The sequence below is a fragment of the Schistocerca serialis genome, chromosome 1 (genome assembly GCF_023864345.2).
Source record: "Schistocerca serialis cubense isolate TAMUIC-IGC-003099 chromosome 1, iqSchSeri2.2, whole genome shotgun sequence".
Classification (NCBI taxonomy): domain Eukaryota; kingdom Metazoa; phylum Arthropoda; class Insecta; order Orthoptera; family Acrididae; genus Schistocerca; species Schistocerca serialis.
The window spans coordinates 424094288-424112429 of NC_064638.1; the positions used below are offsets into that span (position 1 = coordinate 424094288).

The window sequence follows — 18142 nt, forward strand, 5'->3', positions numbered from 1 at the left end:
GGTTTTGGGGGAGGATCAGGAGGGATGCTGAATATTGCGGTCGGAATCTACTAGGTTGGTTCCAAGTTTATAAACATTTCCCGTGACATTGCCTATTCTCTTAGGAACAATACTGAGAAATAATGATATGAGAACTGTATACGGGCTGAAGTGAGCGAAAATATGAAGGCAGATTAGGGTTTAACGTCTGTCGATTAGAGAACCACGGGGAAGGACCCCTTCCAAAAAAAAAAAAAAAAAAAAAAAAATGGCGTTTGCCTGAAGCGGTTTATGGAAATCGTGAAAAACGTAAAACTTGATGACCAGACGAGGATTTGAACCGCTTTCGTTCCAGACTGTTATCGTTGCACCACCTCGCTCGGTAGCCTGAATAAAGCTAATGGCCAACGAGAACACCCGCTTTTGAGTCGAAAACAAAGTACTGCAGCTCAAGGGTGATCAGCTGAAAGGTCCTAATGTTTACACAGTATCGGGAGTTGCCTGCGGCACCTGGGAGTCGGTTGGTACTAATCCGTGGATTAAGACGGGAGTCGCGGCGCACAGCTGCGTTATCGTGCTGCGGTTGCTACGGTGGGTACTTCGTCATCCACAATGATTTTTCCTTCGATTGGGGGCAGATCACATAAATTTGCAATCGTGTTCGTGGAGTTATGATCACTATTTCCGACTTTTGAAGGCAGATGTTGATGTATTGTGCATGCGCATAAAACAGTAGGGGAGGACCAACTATTACATCGACTAGCCATTAGCTAGAAATAAGTTGTGATGCCTGAAGAGACGGACACGGTAGGGCATATTTTAAGCAAATAAACTGCATGCTTTGTGCAGTTCTTATATTTTGTCCATCTAGAGACGTCTGCGGAAGCTGCATTAAGTAGTTGGAAGAGGTGCTCCGAGTCCCAGTTGTATGCAGTTTCCAATACAGTGGTGGGACCTTGGGGGTCTGTTTGTGCGCAGTTAATTTGGTACAGCGCAGTTTCCATTGCTATTGAAGTAGTGACTAATTCCACCCAGTCTGGATTATCAAAGCATGACTAGCTACACTTAGACTTACGCGTATCTAGCACGGCTGGGAACTGATCAGCGACCGCCGGTAGATGTTAGTCTGCGTTTCAGTGGCTTGTGTCACAGGAACAGTAGGCCTACTGAGAGACGACAGTAACACCAGTTGCATACGCAATACTTCCCGTGTGGTCTTTCTAAGGACATACCTGTGACAGTTTCAGAATTCATACACCCTTGCCACATCTTGCATCTTCGCCTCCAAATATATCTACTTTTTCTTCATAACAAAGTTTATAGACTATAATAAAACTGCATTGTGAAGCAGCGTCGAAGCATCTAACCTACTACATAAAATGCGTCGCACAAATTTATCTCGAGCACCGCAAATCGCTAGGAGCGCGGTGACGAGTGAGACTGCGAAACAAAACCATCACGGAGGACGGTGATAGAAGCTTTTCAATATTTGCAGTCATTGCTCGGTAGCGACTTCTCAGGACTGATTCAAACGTAAACGTACCTTCATAGCAGAGTCCTAACGAGTGTAGGCATACTTAGCCACAACTACACTCTCCAAACCAGGCGTCCACATCTACACTCCACGGATCACAATTAATTGAGGTCTCTTCCTGTATCAGTGGTATCTGTTTCATTGCATTCCATTCACGGTTCGAGTGTGGGTGGAATGATTGCTTCCATTTATCTGTACGTGCTATCAGTTTGTTTTACTATCACGGTCTCTACGAGAGGAAATTTTAGAAGGTCAAAGAATAGAATATTCGTACGTTCTACAATGAAAACAGGTGCACGAAATAGTGATCGTCTGCGCTACCCTCCTTAGTAAAGGACGCACGTCCATTCTTAGAACGCCGGACGCCCAACCCGCACCTTGAGCTGTATTACACTGCGAGCGCAAGCAATATCTTTCGCAAACGAAATAGTTTTCCAGCACCATGTCAATAAACCAAAACTGCAGTTTATTCTGCTTACATCAAAGACTACGCAAATCGATCCATTTCGTATCTCCACATGCTATTGATCCCAGGTATTTCAATTATGTGGCTCGCTGCAGCTGCGACTCATAAACTCTACAATCAAAAGATACTGGAGTGTTACCTTTTGTCAATTGCATAAGTTCACATTTTACTACACAAAGCGCCGTTGTTTAGTCTAGTACCTGCCAATCTTTGCGTAAAATTGAGTTTTTCTCCAGATATGAATAGATTCTAACACAATATTTATCAACTCATACTTCCTCATAAACAATTGGCACTTGTGAAAAGTCTGACACTGCAACTAATACCATCCACTAAGTTATTAAGTAAGTACAGCATTTTCCTGGGGCACATCTGGAGTCATTTCTGTGTTTCTGAAGATCCTCCTCTCAATATCACGTACTGCATCCTGTCTGATAAGAAGTTCCCAATCTTACGGGTTAACCTTTCTCAAGGTCCTAGTATATACGCTTTGGAACGTACAGCGGATAACTTTGTTAGTACTAGCACAGTACTGTTAACGTGTGACCAACTGTTCTAGAAGATGGGTAAACGAATTAAATCGTAATAATATATGAAAGCCGATAGCAGCATGCAACCATGTCCTACGGAATACAGCCGACTGGACCGAAAATTAAGACGTTCATGCTGTAGAATATCCGCGAATAGCACATTGGTACCGTACTCCATTACATAAAATGCGACAGAGAGAAGTTATGAGGGAATGAATCTACAGTATCTTGGAAGGCTGGATTTTAGTGGCGTGCGCATATTCTGCTAGGTTTTTAGTGCGCCGTGGGTAAATCAACTTTAGGCTCCTTTTGTATCAGATGTAGAAAATTAATATCTCCTTTGTAAGGATACCGCAACCAGCCTGGCATGGAATTTTAACAAAGAAAAATAAGTATTTCCAATGGACTACCGGCCACGTACTGATAATGATCACGCCTAGGCTATACGCTAAACAATTCAGTTTAAAAGTGGTAAAAGTAATTTTCGCTTCAGAGGCAGAGCAATCTGCGATTGCAACGGACGCCATAGAAAGGCTTTTGTCGACAGGAAACAACTGCAGCGCGTGTTTGACAGCAACAGTACTGAGAGACTACAATAACAACGGCTACATACGCAATAATTCTCTTGTCGTATTTACTTAACTGTTCACTTTACACAGGGCCACTAGTTTTTTAAACTAAACAGTTTCAGGATTTTAGTTTAAAAAATAGTTTCAGAATTCATACAGCCTTGCCACCTCTTGCATCTTCGCCTCCAAATATATCTGCTTTTTCTTCATAACAAAGTTTATAGTAAAACAGCCTTGTGAAACTGCCGTGAAGCATCTAACCTACTACATAAAATGTGTATAGATAGCAAATGTGCTCATTCCGTAAAATTCAATATGAAAATTGAGCGCTTTATGGATGTAATTCCTGGATTCAACGCAATGCGTTGCATGGGTCGAGAGTGGAATGACTGACGGGCGGGCGGACAGACAGCTGCTCCGCGTTGACCTAGCTGCGCTGCCAATAGACTCAGCACACACATTACGCGATGCCTTATTAAGGCAACGAAACGCGATTCCATTGCGGGCTTTCAGAATAGCACATACCACGCACGCCAGGACCATAATAAAGTCCCTGACAAAAATAAGTTCTACGTGATCACAAAATCAGAACCTTAAAATTTTCTTTTACAATGTGGCAGTCCTACAGACCATTCACTGTGAGAGTCCACAATTTCACATACATACAACACAGAACACGAAAAAGTAGAAAAAATGTAGCTCTCATAGCTCTTTCGAGTACCTGACGTATATCCACGGCAGATCTGCAGGAACTGCGGGGCAAGACAGTTGCGGAACGTAACTTGTGTTGCACTGTCTGAGGACAAAGACTAAAAACATGACAGTCCGTATATTTCTGCTACCGTGTGCTTTAATCATCTAGAGAACACTGAAGCCTCGCATTTCATCTCTACACTGTCAGTGCATCGGAAATAAAAATGATATTTAAGTAAGAAAGGATGTGCAACCAACAAAAAGTTCACGTTAACTTGGAACACGCAGACACAATACAAATACGGCTATTACCTCACTTTTCAACGAAGAAGCACTCAAAGTGTTACCTTGCAGTAAGACGTAGAAGATACTAGTGAAAGAATCATCAACCGAGAGTCTGATATCTATACGATGCAGCGGCGCACATAGGATGAACAACGATCTATTTCGACTCTGGCGTAAAAAATTGTAAATACCTTTTGTCTATGATACATTATCAGGGAACCGGTGAAGCATCTGCTACCTGCAGAGGACTCAGCATAGTTTACAATCCAGCGTTGCCCATACTGAACACAAAATACAGATTTAAACATCGATCGTTATTGTAAAATCATCCAATTCCTCATTGAGGCCACAGGCGCTTCGCAGTAGAACATTACGCTGCCCATGGGGATAGAAAGTGAAAGATGTTAAAAGGAAGAGGCTCCCTCACATGCTCTGCGGTTAACAGCTCCATGACCCGGTCACCCCACATTAACTCGTTTCTACTAACGCTATCTGCAAATTGGCTTGAATTGCCTTCTCGTAAGCAATTTTCTGCCCGCGCGTTTCACTGGAACTCGCCTGTGCAGCTGCCAAATGTAATATCGAAAGCACGCCAACAAGCATCGGTGGTCCTATTTCCTTAGACAGTGTTCATTGTCTTCCTGCAGAACAAGGAAAAGAAAATGACAGTGTGTTAGAATAAAAAGTGATACTATCAACAGAAGTTCGCTACACGACAGGAGGACGTGACTCGTTTGTTGAAATTACAATCAATGTTGAAGTTTTTTTCTGAGTCTAAGAATCCATTATTCCCATATACATCGGTACACAATGAGGAACTACAGTCACAGGTGTAGTTACTTTTGCAACTAGAGAAATGATATGACGCAGCAATCTATATGAACCTAGCGCCCGTGTGTATGACCGCCGGTCGTTGTCCCAGTTTCTTAGCGCAGTCTTTATTACTATCGATCGCTGTTCTGCGTAATAGCGGCTCAGACTCGACGTTCGATAGTCGGCACGAATTGCAGCGACACGCGAAACATCTACTGATTCGCGTAAGAGTACTTCAACCGAAATGCTAAGCGCACGGTCGTGAATAGAGAATTCCTCAACAGTATCCAAGCCCACGATACATTAAACATTTAGCAATGTGTGTTTTGTTTCAATTTTATTACTAAAAAGGGTGAAAATGAAGCAACATTCATGTGTAGGAAGTACATACATTGACTATTTGCCCATATAACCACCAAGAAGGCAGAGAGACTTCTCGTAAGTGTGTACCAGCTATCCTCCTCTGCAGAAAGATTGCTCCTAGAAGAATCCACCAGAAAGGCGTTGTGCATCACAGGGATCCACTTTCTTCAAACTCCCAGTATCCGCGTTTGATTAAAATCAAGAAATAACCACGAGACTACAGTTACGGCAGTTCAGGTGCATATGGAGCAGTAACGATCTTTCGTAGGGACCACTCATTCACCATCAGCGAAAATGCCAGGAGCAAAAATGTAGTCTAGATAGTCTCTGCCTGATAACGTACAGAGGCATTCTGAGCACAAAGTCGTTGCCAGGTACAAAAATAAACGTGGCTTCATAGTGAAGACATTTCCAAAGATACTCAGGCTAAGTGGTGTGAACGACGATGGCCGACCGAATGCTGCTGCATCAACTGAATGACTACTCCAATTATTCACAGCTGAAGTGACGGATCAGTTTATCTACCATCTGGTTTATCACTAAGCGAATTTCAGCTTTTCGGAGGTGAAGTAGTTGGACGTACGACACGACTTCCCAAACAAGAAAACTGCAGAGGGCACCGTGACGGCATGGTTCGCCAGAAAGAAGCACTATGTTACGAACATAAGAAGACCTAGGTCAGCGTTAAGGTAAATGCGTCAACCTGGTGATATTGTTGAAGTCAATACACTCATGAACCCTTTCTGGTATTCACTTTTTCTTTTTTAATTTCCCGTCCTATCGGGACACATAATGTTTAGTCCCCATTAATTCTAAAGAATATCCTCCAAGCATGGAGGACAAACTTGCAATGCTAATTACTGAGATAAGTTTTAGATACAGCGTACATCTTTATTTGCAAGGCAATGTGAAAAATAAGGGCGTCTGTGAGAAGTGACACTGGCTCTGAAGCAGAATATTGGAGATATCGTCATCAGTAAAGACGGAGGGAAAGTAACAAAGGTTCCTACAGTGCTAAATAAAAACGTCTGAAATTTAGCAACATGACTTTTGAAACTGATATTAACAGCAACAGAGTTGTTATCGCTCTAGTCTCCAGGAATTAATAATGAAGAAATTAGATCTCTCGTCGACACAGACTGCGCTGAAGTTCGTGGAATAGGAAAATCTACAATACTTTAACGTGTGCAGCAGTTCCAAAAGCAGAACTTGTGGCTTCCGGTAAATAAACTGCTAGTTTGTTCGTATCCCCGAGCACGGTGTTTCATCTCTTGAAGTCAAACATTGTGACTTTTACATGAGTGAACCAGTACCAGCATTTTAAGCTATGGGTAATGGTAAACAAAACTTATTAAAAACAGAAACACACAGAATTAATGTTCCACACTAATATTTATTTGTATTTTTTTGTGAACTGGATTTTGACTTTCTAGACCATCGTCAGACAACATTGACTGAACAGACAATTCAGACAACCACCGCGAGCTTCTAGCTGTACAGGGACTGTTATTACCAAAGATATGTAACGTTTAATGATTTTGCATCCACACGGAAAACACGGAATCGGAATGTTTCTATCTGGCATGAGAACAAAACAAGAAATAATATGAACATAAGTGTATACTGAATATGTCTACGTTCCTCAAAGCATGAATGAAATATTCCACAAATACACGGTACAGATAACAGAATTCTCTAATTAGCTTCAACTACGAAATCACGAGCTAATGGTAACCACGAACGGAAAGTCCTTTGACGTAGCCCTGACACCAAAGTGTGCCTTCTTACTCATAGTGCAGCATCTAAGTTCGGAAGTCACGATATTAATTCTTCCAGATACCGATTCCTCAACTCGCAGATAAACCTCACCTGCTAATCGATAAGGCAGTTTTGACTGACGAGCTGTGAATTTTCTAATAGTCAGCAGGAGGACCATGGTCAAGTTTGGCTTTACTTGAAACTGAGCAAGGATAATCGCGCTTTTTGGTATCACACTGAGCTGTGTAGACCGTAAGTCTATTTGTACGACATGTAAAAACCACGCTAATAAATCGAACGATAAGCATAACGAGGACAGACGAGTTGGTAAAGCCGAGGCGACTTCATCCAGCTACCGAGACGCTCTGTTAGCAATCGCTAATCAGTTCAATTAGCGTCCTTGTTGCACCAAGAGGATGGGCGACTGTCGACACTCTCTGTTCAGGACGTAATGCAAAGTCACTGTAGCAAATTTACCGAAGAAACCAGAAATTTTATGTATAGAGTTCTTGACAGCAGTACATGGGCGACATTTGATAAACACGGAAAGCAACTTCTGGGGTATTTCCCAGGAGACGACTTCCGCTGATGCAATATCCTTCTTCTACGGTAGCTTCGCCGTCTGTTTCGGTCGATGCCTGTCATATGCGGTGGTAGATACTTAACATCATGCGCTAGACAGTGTCTCGCATTGTTCTGCTACTGAACGCCGACAAGAATGATACATTCCTTCACATATCGGTACCACGTTCCATCTGCGATAGTTCGAGAACCGGGTCACTCTCGTCAGTTGGCAACACAATTAAAAATCAAGGAAACAATCTGTACACAGCTCTAGAACATTTCTAACATCACTATCTAATGTGTAAATACAAGTAAAGCACCCAAAAAACCGCCTCTCTCAATCATAGATGAATCAACAATTTTAATGCCGAATCCTCAGCATCAGGTAACAAGCTAGCTGTTAGTTCAAAATAATTTCTCCATGGATATAACACACTACGCCCTTTAAAAATACAAAGAAATAAAAACCTGCAACTAACCAGCAAGCACATTTGCTGCATGTAATGCCAAATTAAAAGCAGCACCAAGCTACTAAAGGTAGAATCTAGTATTGCCGCTATCCACGGACGTCCTAAGATCAGCGTGCTCGGCAGCTAGCACAGAATTACCTTGAGGGCTTCCATCCTCGGGACGCGGCCTACGTCGAGGGGTGCCCCGGGGCGACCCTTGGAGCGGCGCGCGGCGGCCAAGACGCGGGCCGCGACGCCGCGGTCGGCGTGCGGCAGCGAGAGCGTACTCACCATCTTGAGCGTGTCCTGCGCGCGCAGCAGGTAGAACATGGACTGCAGGTGCTGCTGGATGTCGGAGCTCACGCGCCGGCTGCTAGTGCGCACGCGGTCCGTCGGTGGCAGCACCAGCGCCGCGCCCTTCCCCGCGAAGTAGCACTCGCTCAGGCTGCAACAAGCAATTGTGCCAAACCATCAGCGCCCCGATTCTTGATGCTGCTCGTATACTAGGGTGTCTATTAGCCCCGTTTCCCCCGGGGCAGTCTCGTTGTTTCCCAAACTCTCTCGCAATCCCGAAAGTTTTTTTGCGGCTCTCGAATGTCCCGGTTTTCTGTGATTCCGCTTGGCTAGCGCATTTTACGCTACCAGATGTTGATTTGCAATTTACTGTCCATTGCGCTAATACATACGTGAGAATGGGCTTCTTGTATAACTCGCTCTACAAACTTTGTTTATTTACTGGTAATGTTGTAGTTGGTAGTATCGATTCACGTTCAGTTTCATCATGCCAAAACGAAAGCGTGATTTTAAGAGCAATATAAAAAGTAAGTTACTTTTACCACTAGCAGCGGAGAAACTGTAGAGTGTTGTTGCGAAAATCAAACTTTGTTTTCGGACGTGGTGGGAGGTTTGACATTGGAGATCACGTTAATACGATGAAACATCACATCAGTGTTCAAATGAAACTGCACTTCTTGATAAAATACATAAAAGTCAAAAGTACGGTGGTAATGGAGCAGAATAGTTATTGTTCAGTCATTTGATATCATGTGTGTGCATGACGCGTACGAAAACTTTTTCGTTCATTAAATTTAGTCCATACAGTTTTTGCCGCCCCGCCCTTTTTTGCTTCATTGTCCCTGTTCTTTTCTTAATTTTTTAAACTGTCCAGTTTTTTTAATAAAAACTAACTGGACACCCTATCGTATACACAAAATGTAGTACCGAACAAGTAAAACAGTGGTAGTGGTAGTAGCATTAGTAGTAGTAGTAGTAGTAGTAGTAGTAGCCTAAGGTGTGGCTCTCCGACCAAATGAAACGATATTTATTTCACTCTCATGCGCGTTTCGCTTCTTTTATTCCCAAAGCAACCACAGTGGCCTTTCCGCATATTTTTCTCATTACATATACATAATAAATATGCGACGAAATAGTTCTGAACATGTTCCCATATTACATTAGTAGTAGGATCGTATTGCTATCGGCTGTATATATAATATTTATTCTTGACCCGTTTCGGTTAATTAAACCAACAACTGGAAGAAAAATTGTAACAACTGTTGGCTTAAAAATGCACATTTCTAATAGAAGGCATTTTCGTACACCACGCGTGACAATGACAAGACGTGGAATTCTATGAAATACGCATTTTTATAGTAACAAATGTTACCATTTTTCTTCCGGTGAATTAGTGATTTAATTAAGCGAAACAGGACAAAAATAAATATTATATACACAGCTGATGGCAAACAAAAATTTATTGCTATAAATATCTCACAGGTATAGCTAGTAACCTAAATAAATTTTTAATCTTATTGTAAGCCAAAAACACTTTATGGTTCAGCAGTTATTCTACGTATTTTGTTGCATTTACGATTTTGGGGATTCATTTCTTCACACCTGTGCTGCGATGGAACTGTGATTGGTTGCCCAGTACAATCCATAGTAGCCAGGCCTTGACATTTGCGCGCATATTTCATTAAATTTATCTCACGTTTCCATTGCCGTGTTTTAAAAACTTATATTTACTCCGTGTATCTACCGTCTCTAGTTTTGGCAACCACGCTAATCGTATATATTATACATAACGACAAACGTTTTATTAGATTACGCACTCAGCTATTTCCTCTATACGGCGTTACTGAAATAAGTGAGCTCTTCGACCCTAGTAAGTCACAACACTGATACATATCTTTGCGCTCGAGGAACTGCAAGGCAAAATCGAATACTCGTACTCATCAGTAACTAGACAATGAAACACATTCTATTCTGTGTGTGTTACCCAATTATGGGTGAAATTTCACCGCAGGCGGTGAATGTGATACACACCACCTAGACTCAACGTATGGAGACGCTTATGGAGAAATGCCCATTCCAGTCATTAATTACGAACGTCTCTCTCTCTCTCTCTCTCTCTCTCTCTCTCTCTCTCTCTCTCTCTGGGTGGGTGGATGAGGGAGTGAACTTCAGTAGCTCTTGTAGTCAGAAAAAAAAAATTGTTTGAATCCTATAGAAACCACAGACGGTACACTTTAACTGGTTACAGCTGAATATATTAATTTTGTACAACACGATTCGAGGCTGGATACTTCATCTTCAGGAGGACATCTGATCATCATCTAGGTCTTAGTTCGCCTCAGTGATGTTATTGTGGTGGAATTTATTTCTTGGGATCTCATTTATGCTAAATCCCATCTGAAATGTTACAGAGGCGAACTTTATTAACTCATGTTTCTTAATTTTATCCTTCATATCACTATAGCATCCATCACAACAACACCAAGTCAGGTATTTTTAGTTATGTAAAAGCACTGAACACAATTAACACACTTTGGTTCAAAGGTATAATAATAATAATCTCCTCCTCCTCCTTCTTCTTCTGTGTTGTACACATTTACTATAAGCCTGATCTCAGGAAAAATTCGGAATTTAAAACGAAACTAAGAAAAATATTTTATCTGCCGCAAATGGATTGCCAAAACAAGTTGCAGTTTGTGGTATACGGGTACACCATTGCTTCAAAACAAGCAGTTGTCTTATGGCTATAACTGAAATCTTTGAATATGCTAGACGAATACATGTCACAATTTAAAAAAAGAAAAAGTGCTACAGTGCGTAAGGCACTTCCAAATTCTGAGACGTACTTTATAGGTGTAAACTTTCTTATTGAATAAAAATTCGTATGCAAACTACAGTATGAATTATCATTCAGATTATCCCAGTCTGTAGCTACTTCCTACAAAAATTTCAATTCCTAAACAACTGTTTCATTAACTCTTTCAATCGTATGGTTTGCGCGATTTTGTAAAGTTTTCCGGCAAAATTGTTGAAATATATTGGCAACCTGGTAGCTTGAGCCCACTTACTGAACAGTGAATCCTCCAAACCAGATGCCATGTGTGATAACGGATGTTTGCCGTGGAGGACAGGCTATGCCAGTTAGCTCCTAACGTTACGTCATGCCATTAATGCCGAAATGGCTCTGTCCCCTAGCGTTATCTGCTGTCATCTTAGAGTGGTCCCGTTATCGTCAATGTCTTCAGAGCAGCTGCACCTACAAATTCCCAAACCTGAACTGGCTATAGAATGAAAGGACGAAGAATCACAGAATTAACTAGTAGAAAAACCTGTGGCTGCCAACATATTTTCCTTAAACGATACAAGATATAAAAGCGTGTACCTGAGTCCATACATAAATGTCGCCAAAACACATTGGTGGGTTACGGCCTAACAAGTGCGAATTTTGGTGTAGATTTACGTTTAAAAATATACTTTACCCTTCGAAACTGTCATCAAAGAATCACAATGAGAGAAATTTCGTACGCAGAATTCAGTATTAACAAATGCTTCTGTGTAAAGAAAGTGGGATATTACCTGGGTTATGACCTAACAGCTGCAATTTTGGTGTAGTTACATGGTTTAAAAGTATAGTCACACTTCGTAATATGAGCGAATATCATATGTGGAAATCACTGTTAATTAATAAATGTTAGAGTGGTATGAGAATCCATTAATTTCATTAGTCACGTCCAACGCACAAATCCGTGGTTGAGTCAGCATTTAACCAGCGGTGCTTAATTCAGTTGTTCTTGAAAAATAGTGACAGGCAGAAATTTGACTTTAAGCCTTGGAGGTTTGATATGCAAAAAGCAATATAAAAGAAACCATCGCAAGAATTCTCTTATATATGCAAGGTCCGAAGAGCACAGAACGCAAATAAATCAAAGATACGACCGATGCAAAGAAATAGTTTTACACACGGAGAAGGTAACCTACGAACATAGCACGTGTGTTACGAGGAAATGTCTTTAACGGATCACAGATTGGATCTCCGACAGGAGTTGAAGATATTGCTGAAGTTGGGCACACATCGTGCGCTGGATATTATTATTATGATTATTATTTCTTCTCTTTCCTGTCTCAGACGTTATTATTATTATTATTATTATTATTATTATTACTACTACTACTACTACTACTACTACTACTACTACTACTAATGTGGAAGGGCTACTGCTCGAAATCTAAACACTACAGGAAAGGCGTGGAAAGAGGGCATTAATTGTCCTCATGTCGGAACCCACATTCCGTGCTCATCGAGAAGTGTTTCATGGTAGTTGTGCAGGGGAATTGTGAAGTAGATGAATAACACAAATTGCCACGAAGAACGTAAGAAACGCTCAAAGTATTTTTTACAATATTTACTAACATTGTATGTGGTCCACAGTTCATCATACGGCATACATGCAATCGGTACTTCAATTCTGCCCATACCCGATCCACGATATCAGACGCTGCGATGCGGCGTCGCAAGATTTGGAAATACTGCGTTAGAGACGGAACATAACAAACGTTATCCTTGATGTTAACGCTACAAGAAAAAAATCACAAAGCGCCAACTCCAGTGAGCGTGGTGGCCACTCGAGTAGCACCAGGTGAACGGCAGTAGGATGGGTTGTCCAGCGACATGGCAACGTCACATTTTCAGGTAATCTCGTACACTACTGTGGTAAAGTCCAGGGGCGTCATCGGGTTTAAAGACAGAATCAAGTTGTGGCGTGAGCCACCCTCTGCTCTGATGCTCTGACACATCTGGTCGGCCCGAACACGTTGCATCGCATAAAGATCCATCCTCCCCGAATTTCTCGTGCCATTTCACAACACTGATGTAACCTGGTGGTGTCTTGTGAAACTTTCCACAGAAAGCTCTTTGCGCACTCAGTACCAACTGGCAACTGGCAAATTCTGCCACACAACATACTTTCCGTGGTTCGCCGCCATTTTCATCAACTACTGTCCGTGGCTCCCTGTTGCGGTTTTCCAAACTTACTTGTCGGCGTCACGAAGTAAAAAGAAAAATACACTTTAAGAGTTAGTCTTTTATATACTGTAGCATTTGTTAAGTTATGTTTACCATTTAACTAACAGATTTCATAAAGTATTTCACGGACATTGTATTTACCTTGTATGTGGCATGTTGCGAACAGTTACCAATGAATTTGCACACGCGTTTCTCTACTGTGGTTCTAATTCGCTTTTCTCATGACAAGTCTGCAGCGTGACGCCGACCTCCACCTTCCTTTATAGTTTACGACGAGTGACGCAATTTCTCTACATCGGAAAAAAACATAGTAAGCATGAAAACATTCCTGAGTGAACAAATACAAATTCCAGTCTCATAGCGCTAATGTGAGACTATTTCAGGTGCAGAAGTAGATTTTTCAATGTCCGGACATATGGGAACAAGGACATTTGCAGATTCCAGAGATTCGGAGAAATAACGGGTGAACTGAAGGATTTACCTGTTCCGAGGTCATAGGCGCCGTGCCCCTACCCCTGCTCCTCCCCCCTCCCCCGCCACTCACCCCACACTCGGCCGCTGGACGACAACAGTTCCCACAAAGGACTTTCCTGTCCCGACGGAACGGTATTTGCTCCCTCTCCCTTCTCCCTCAAGCACAATGTGAACGTCGCATTGGTCGAAATACAAGTCCCTATGCTTGCTTTTCTTCCGACTTTCCCAGTACGATTGTCAGTACGGAAGTTGTTACAACGACCAAGGGCAGCCATTACACTCATTACACTGGATACATGTATCGTGATTTTGTAGGCGTATCGTAAATTTTGAGAATCTAAAGGTGTTTTTTTATGGGTGTCCTTAAGCAAATAGGCCTACCATTACAAGGGGAAGATGTATTCGAAAAATGCAGCAGTGTTTTACCTGTCCGAACATCTCTGCGGACTCGAGAATAAACTCACCAGTTATCCCAGATATGAGTGGATAAAACGGGGAACTTCAAAATAAAGGTTATCATTTTGTTACGGTAATGAATTACCCGAAAATATAAAGAGGTCCTTGCGTTATCAGAGTAGTTAGGAGTGGAGGAGCAAACAAGAGCCCGAGCACTGTTCTGAAACCGACCTGCTTCAAGATCTATTAAAAGATGGTGACTGCAGCAGTTTTATTCTGGAAAACAGCAGATTAGAAGAGAATCATTTTTTAGTGGAAAGAAAGGGAAAGAAAGCTTATGAAGGTCATCCCACTTTTTATAGATGGAACTTCTAAGTGATATAGCACGCACTTTACACAAATCTACACCATATGTACACACTTAGAGGAGCGACTGACGAAACTAACATTCTTCATGTAGTATTCGTCCTGCTCTCTTCTCTAATAAGAAGGGGGACCCCTATGTTCACCTGTTCCGTATGATTAAACAGGATTTCCTCATGGTGTCCAAGAGAAGTGAATGATATTTCGTCGTGTTTCCCCCACAACTGAAGTAAGTGGATGTTATTTCTATACGAAGTACAGTTTATGGAGGAAAATTCAAGATTTCGGTCTAACTGAGGAGTACCGTCAGAGCAAAGATTTATAAGACTTCACGTCAGCGTGTATGCAGCGCTCGCATTGGTAAACCCAAAGGGCGTAAGTAACGATTGGACTGAAATTCATGCGCAAGCTCCTGATAACGAAAGACTCAATTTTTTGGCTGCTTTTTGAGTCCGGGCTACAGAATAAGGAGATCGCCATCGCAATGTGGAATTGCTACGGAAAAAGGCACCGAACGCCGAATGTTGCTGAAAGGCGGAACAAACAAAATAAATAATAATTCTGGGAATGCTCACCCTAGATTCAAAGTGAAATTAAAGCTGAATCTTGAATAGAAGATGAGGAAGATAACCGACAAGTTAGAGAGAAATATAAAATATTATGAAAATAACGGAAACATTAAATGCCCCTTGAAAGCCATTGGCCACATTCAGAAAGTGGACTAATCTCTATTCGCGAATTGCATATTAAAACGTTATGAGAACCACAAAGTCCGCGGAAATTTTTTTGCTTAAAATTATTAATTACATTGGAGAAGCATTATCAACATTAGTGTTAAGTTCTGTTAATAAATAAGGTGTACTGTAGTTGTAGCATAGAAATAATGAAGCCCATTCAGGCAGGCTTTAAACACGCCATGTTTTCTTTCTCTATTTTAGCTAACGATGAAAGCTCTATTTTGTCCTAGACATCATTAATAAATTTGCATAAGCCACAAGAGAGATCAGATTTTACCAGGGAAATTAACATGGGGTGTGTCGTTCCTTTTTTCTCAATCGTTCACACTTTCGTTTTCTCCTCTTTTTTACGGTCACAGTTGATTAAATGGCAACAAACGCTTCATCATTCTTCGACATCTTTCGCTTTACCAAATGAAGCGCCTAACGTACCGTAAATAGTTATGTCAGAATTTCAGTATATTGAGTGACTGGCAATATTGTATTGTTAATAAGTATTGAACATGTGAAGGCCCCTAGCGTACTGGCGGTGTCGGGAAAGGTGCGGAGACGACAGCTCGAAAGCAGAGATTTGGGACACCGCCTGCTCGAGGAAGGCATTCCTCGTCCCGAGGGATTGTTGCTCAAACAGGGTTTGTCCGAAACAGTAGAAGAACAACATTTGTTGGAACTCATTACCAGAAAGTGTTAAAACGGACATGTTTGTGGGTGAAGTTGACGATACCTCCAAATATACCCAGCGCCAATCCTGGTTCTTGTGTCTTGTGGCACCTTTGGTCCTCCCAATGTGCGCAGCAGTGGCTGTGCGGTGGTAGCTGTTATGTTTAAGGAGATACGGTGTGTGAAGTGGTCGACATCACACCGTGGTATCTTCTATCTCTTACTCATCAATGAATTCTTCCCATGGAAAAAGTCGGGACTGTTCCAAAATGTTCTCGAGCTTTTAAGAATGTTCTCTAATGTTCTCGAGTACAATTCTGAGATGACAAATATCGCATTGATCGGCACTTCGGTAAAATCATCTTAACCGATAAGTTAGGCACCGTGGTAAACAAAATAGAAACAACTCACCGAAAAAGTGTAACTTATTGTAGAGAAAACTACTTAAACAAAGAATGGTTATCTGAGAGAACGTTTTAGCACCAGAAAATGATGACGTTCAACAAACAAATAAGCGAATACAGACTATTTCAGAGGAAGTAAAAAATATTTTGTTGCACTGAAAAAATTATGAACCGAGAGAAAACCGTAAATTTCCCAACAGAATTCCCAAATTTGCTCGATGTTTTCAGTATGTCTTCGCAAAAAAAGATCTACACAACACCACAGAAGGGAAATACTAAATGGAACCGAATAAGGCTAGACAGCATTCACTACACAAATTCAGTTAACCAGCCATGAAACTCCCACTTCCCGGGAAGATTATCGTACACTGTGACAATCTATAACTAATGTATGCTGCAGATTACATGAGCCAGTTCTCTTTCGCAGATTTGTGACTACAATACTATAGGCACACACATGTGATACATTGTTATTGCCACCATCACACACATGGTAACGAAAGTGTGTGATCTCCAATACGCTTAAATTACAGAATGTCAAACGATGATGTCTGGGTCCCGCTGCCGTATCAAAGTGAGGAATATTTTTTCAGGTCTACTGATATTCTTGATTAATATAAATATGAAAAAAACGTTCCGTCGACCTCGAGGCCGTTAGAGACGGAGCGCTAGTTCAGCTGGACAAGGACAGGACGGGAAACCGGCCGTGGAGAGACGCTCTGACAGGGGGACAGAGAAGTGAGCTAGACATTTCGACAGAGCCGTGTTACGGCCACTGGCAGTTCAAGGGCAGCCGAGAACTCTTGACGAGCGCGTGGCTGAGGCAGCTCAACGCACAGATGCCCGTACGACGGAACAGTTTGGCGTCCACTGTATACTAGAAAGAGGAAGGAGAACGATGCCTTCTTTTTGCACTTAAGCCACTGTTGCGACATGCAGCAAAACTTACAAACTGCAGTCAACCCTATATCTGTAACGACGGAAAATTTATAGAACCAAATAATTTGAACTGTAAATACAGGGAAGAGATGCTAAATGAGACAAAAAAAATGACAACACATTTATTTCACTGCAGCGGGCATTAACAAAACGTTACTAATTTAAACATTTCGTTAATTTAATATATATAATGAATTTAGACTGCCATGTGTAAACTGCATGCATTGCGATGTGTAAACAGCAGGCATAAGCTACGTTTGAATGACCTACAATACCTCTACTGGAATCGTCGATAAATGCGTAAAGCTTCCAATAAGTAATACAATATGGTTTTTTTCTGAACGCAGGTTGGTTTTATTGAGGATTCCAATACGCCATATTATTCCCTACTCTTTGGGGTTCAATACCCTGTTTTTCAACATAATCTCCGTTCAATGCGACGGCCTTACGCCACCTTACTGGGAGGGTTCGTATGCCTGCATGGTACCACTCTACTAGTCAACGTCGGAGGCAAGTGTCTTGCTGCATCACTGACCTCCCCGTCACTGTTTCTCGCGGTGTGATCCTTCATTGGGCAAAACAGATGGAAGTCGGAAGGTGCGAGATCTGGGCTGTTGGGTGGATGAGGAAGAACAGGCCTACGAAGTTTTGTGAGCTCCTCTCGCGTGTGCAGCCTTGTTTAAGGCCTTGCGTTGTCATAGAGAAGGAAATGTTTGTTTACATCACGTCGAATGCGAGTGTTCGCACGTTCCAACATTGCAGCAGTCACAGCTGTATGGGGTCGGCCGGCACGCGGGAGACCGGACTGGTTTGCGCGACCTTACTGCGATGATGACAGATGCATCGTTC

The 18142-nt window shown here is 41.9% G+C and overlaps 1 protein-coding gene across 2 annotated transcripts in view; it reads right to left on the reverse strand.

Moving 5' to 3' along the window:
* The window catches only part of LOC126472148 (uncharacterized), a 628043-nt gene that overhangs the window by 138763 nt on the left and 471138 nt on the right, over positions 1 to 18142 (reverse strand). For both annotated transcript variants that reach the window (XM_050099915.1, XM_050099914.1), the window contains exon 3: positions 8295 to 8448. In XM_050099915.1, coding sequence (XP_049955872.1) covers positions 8295 to 8448 — 154 coding nt within the window. The remainder of the gene's footprint in view (positions 1 to 8294; positions 8449 to 18142) is intronic.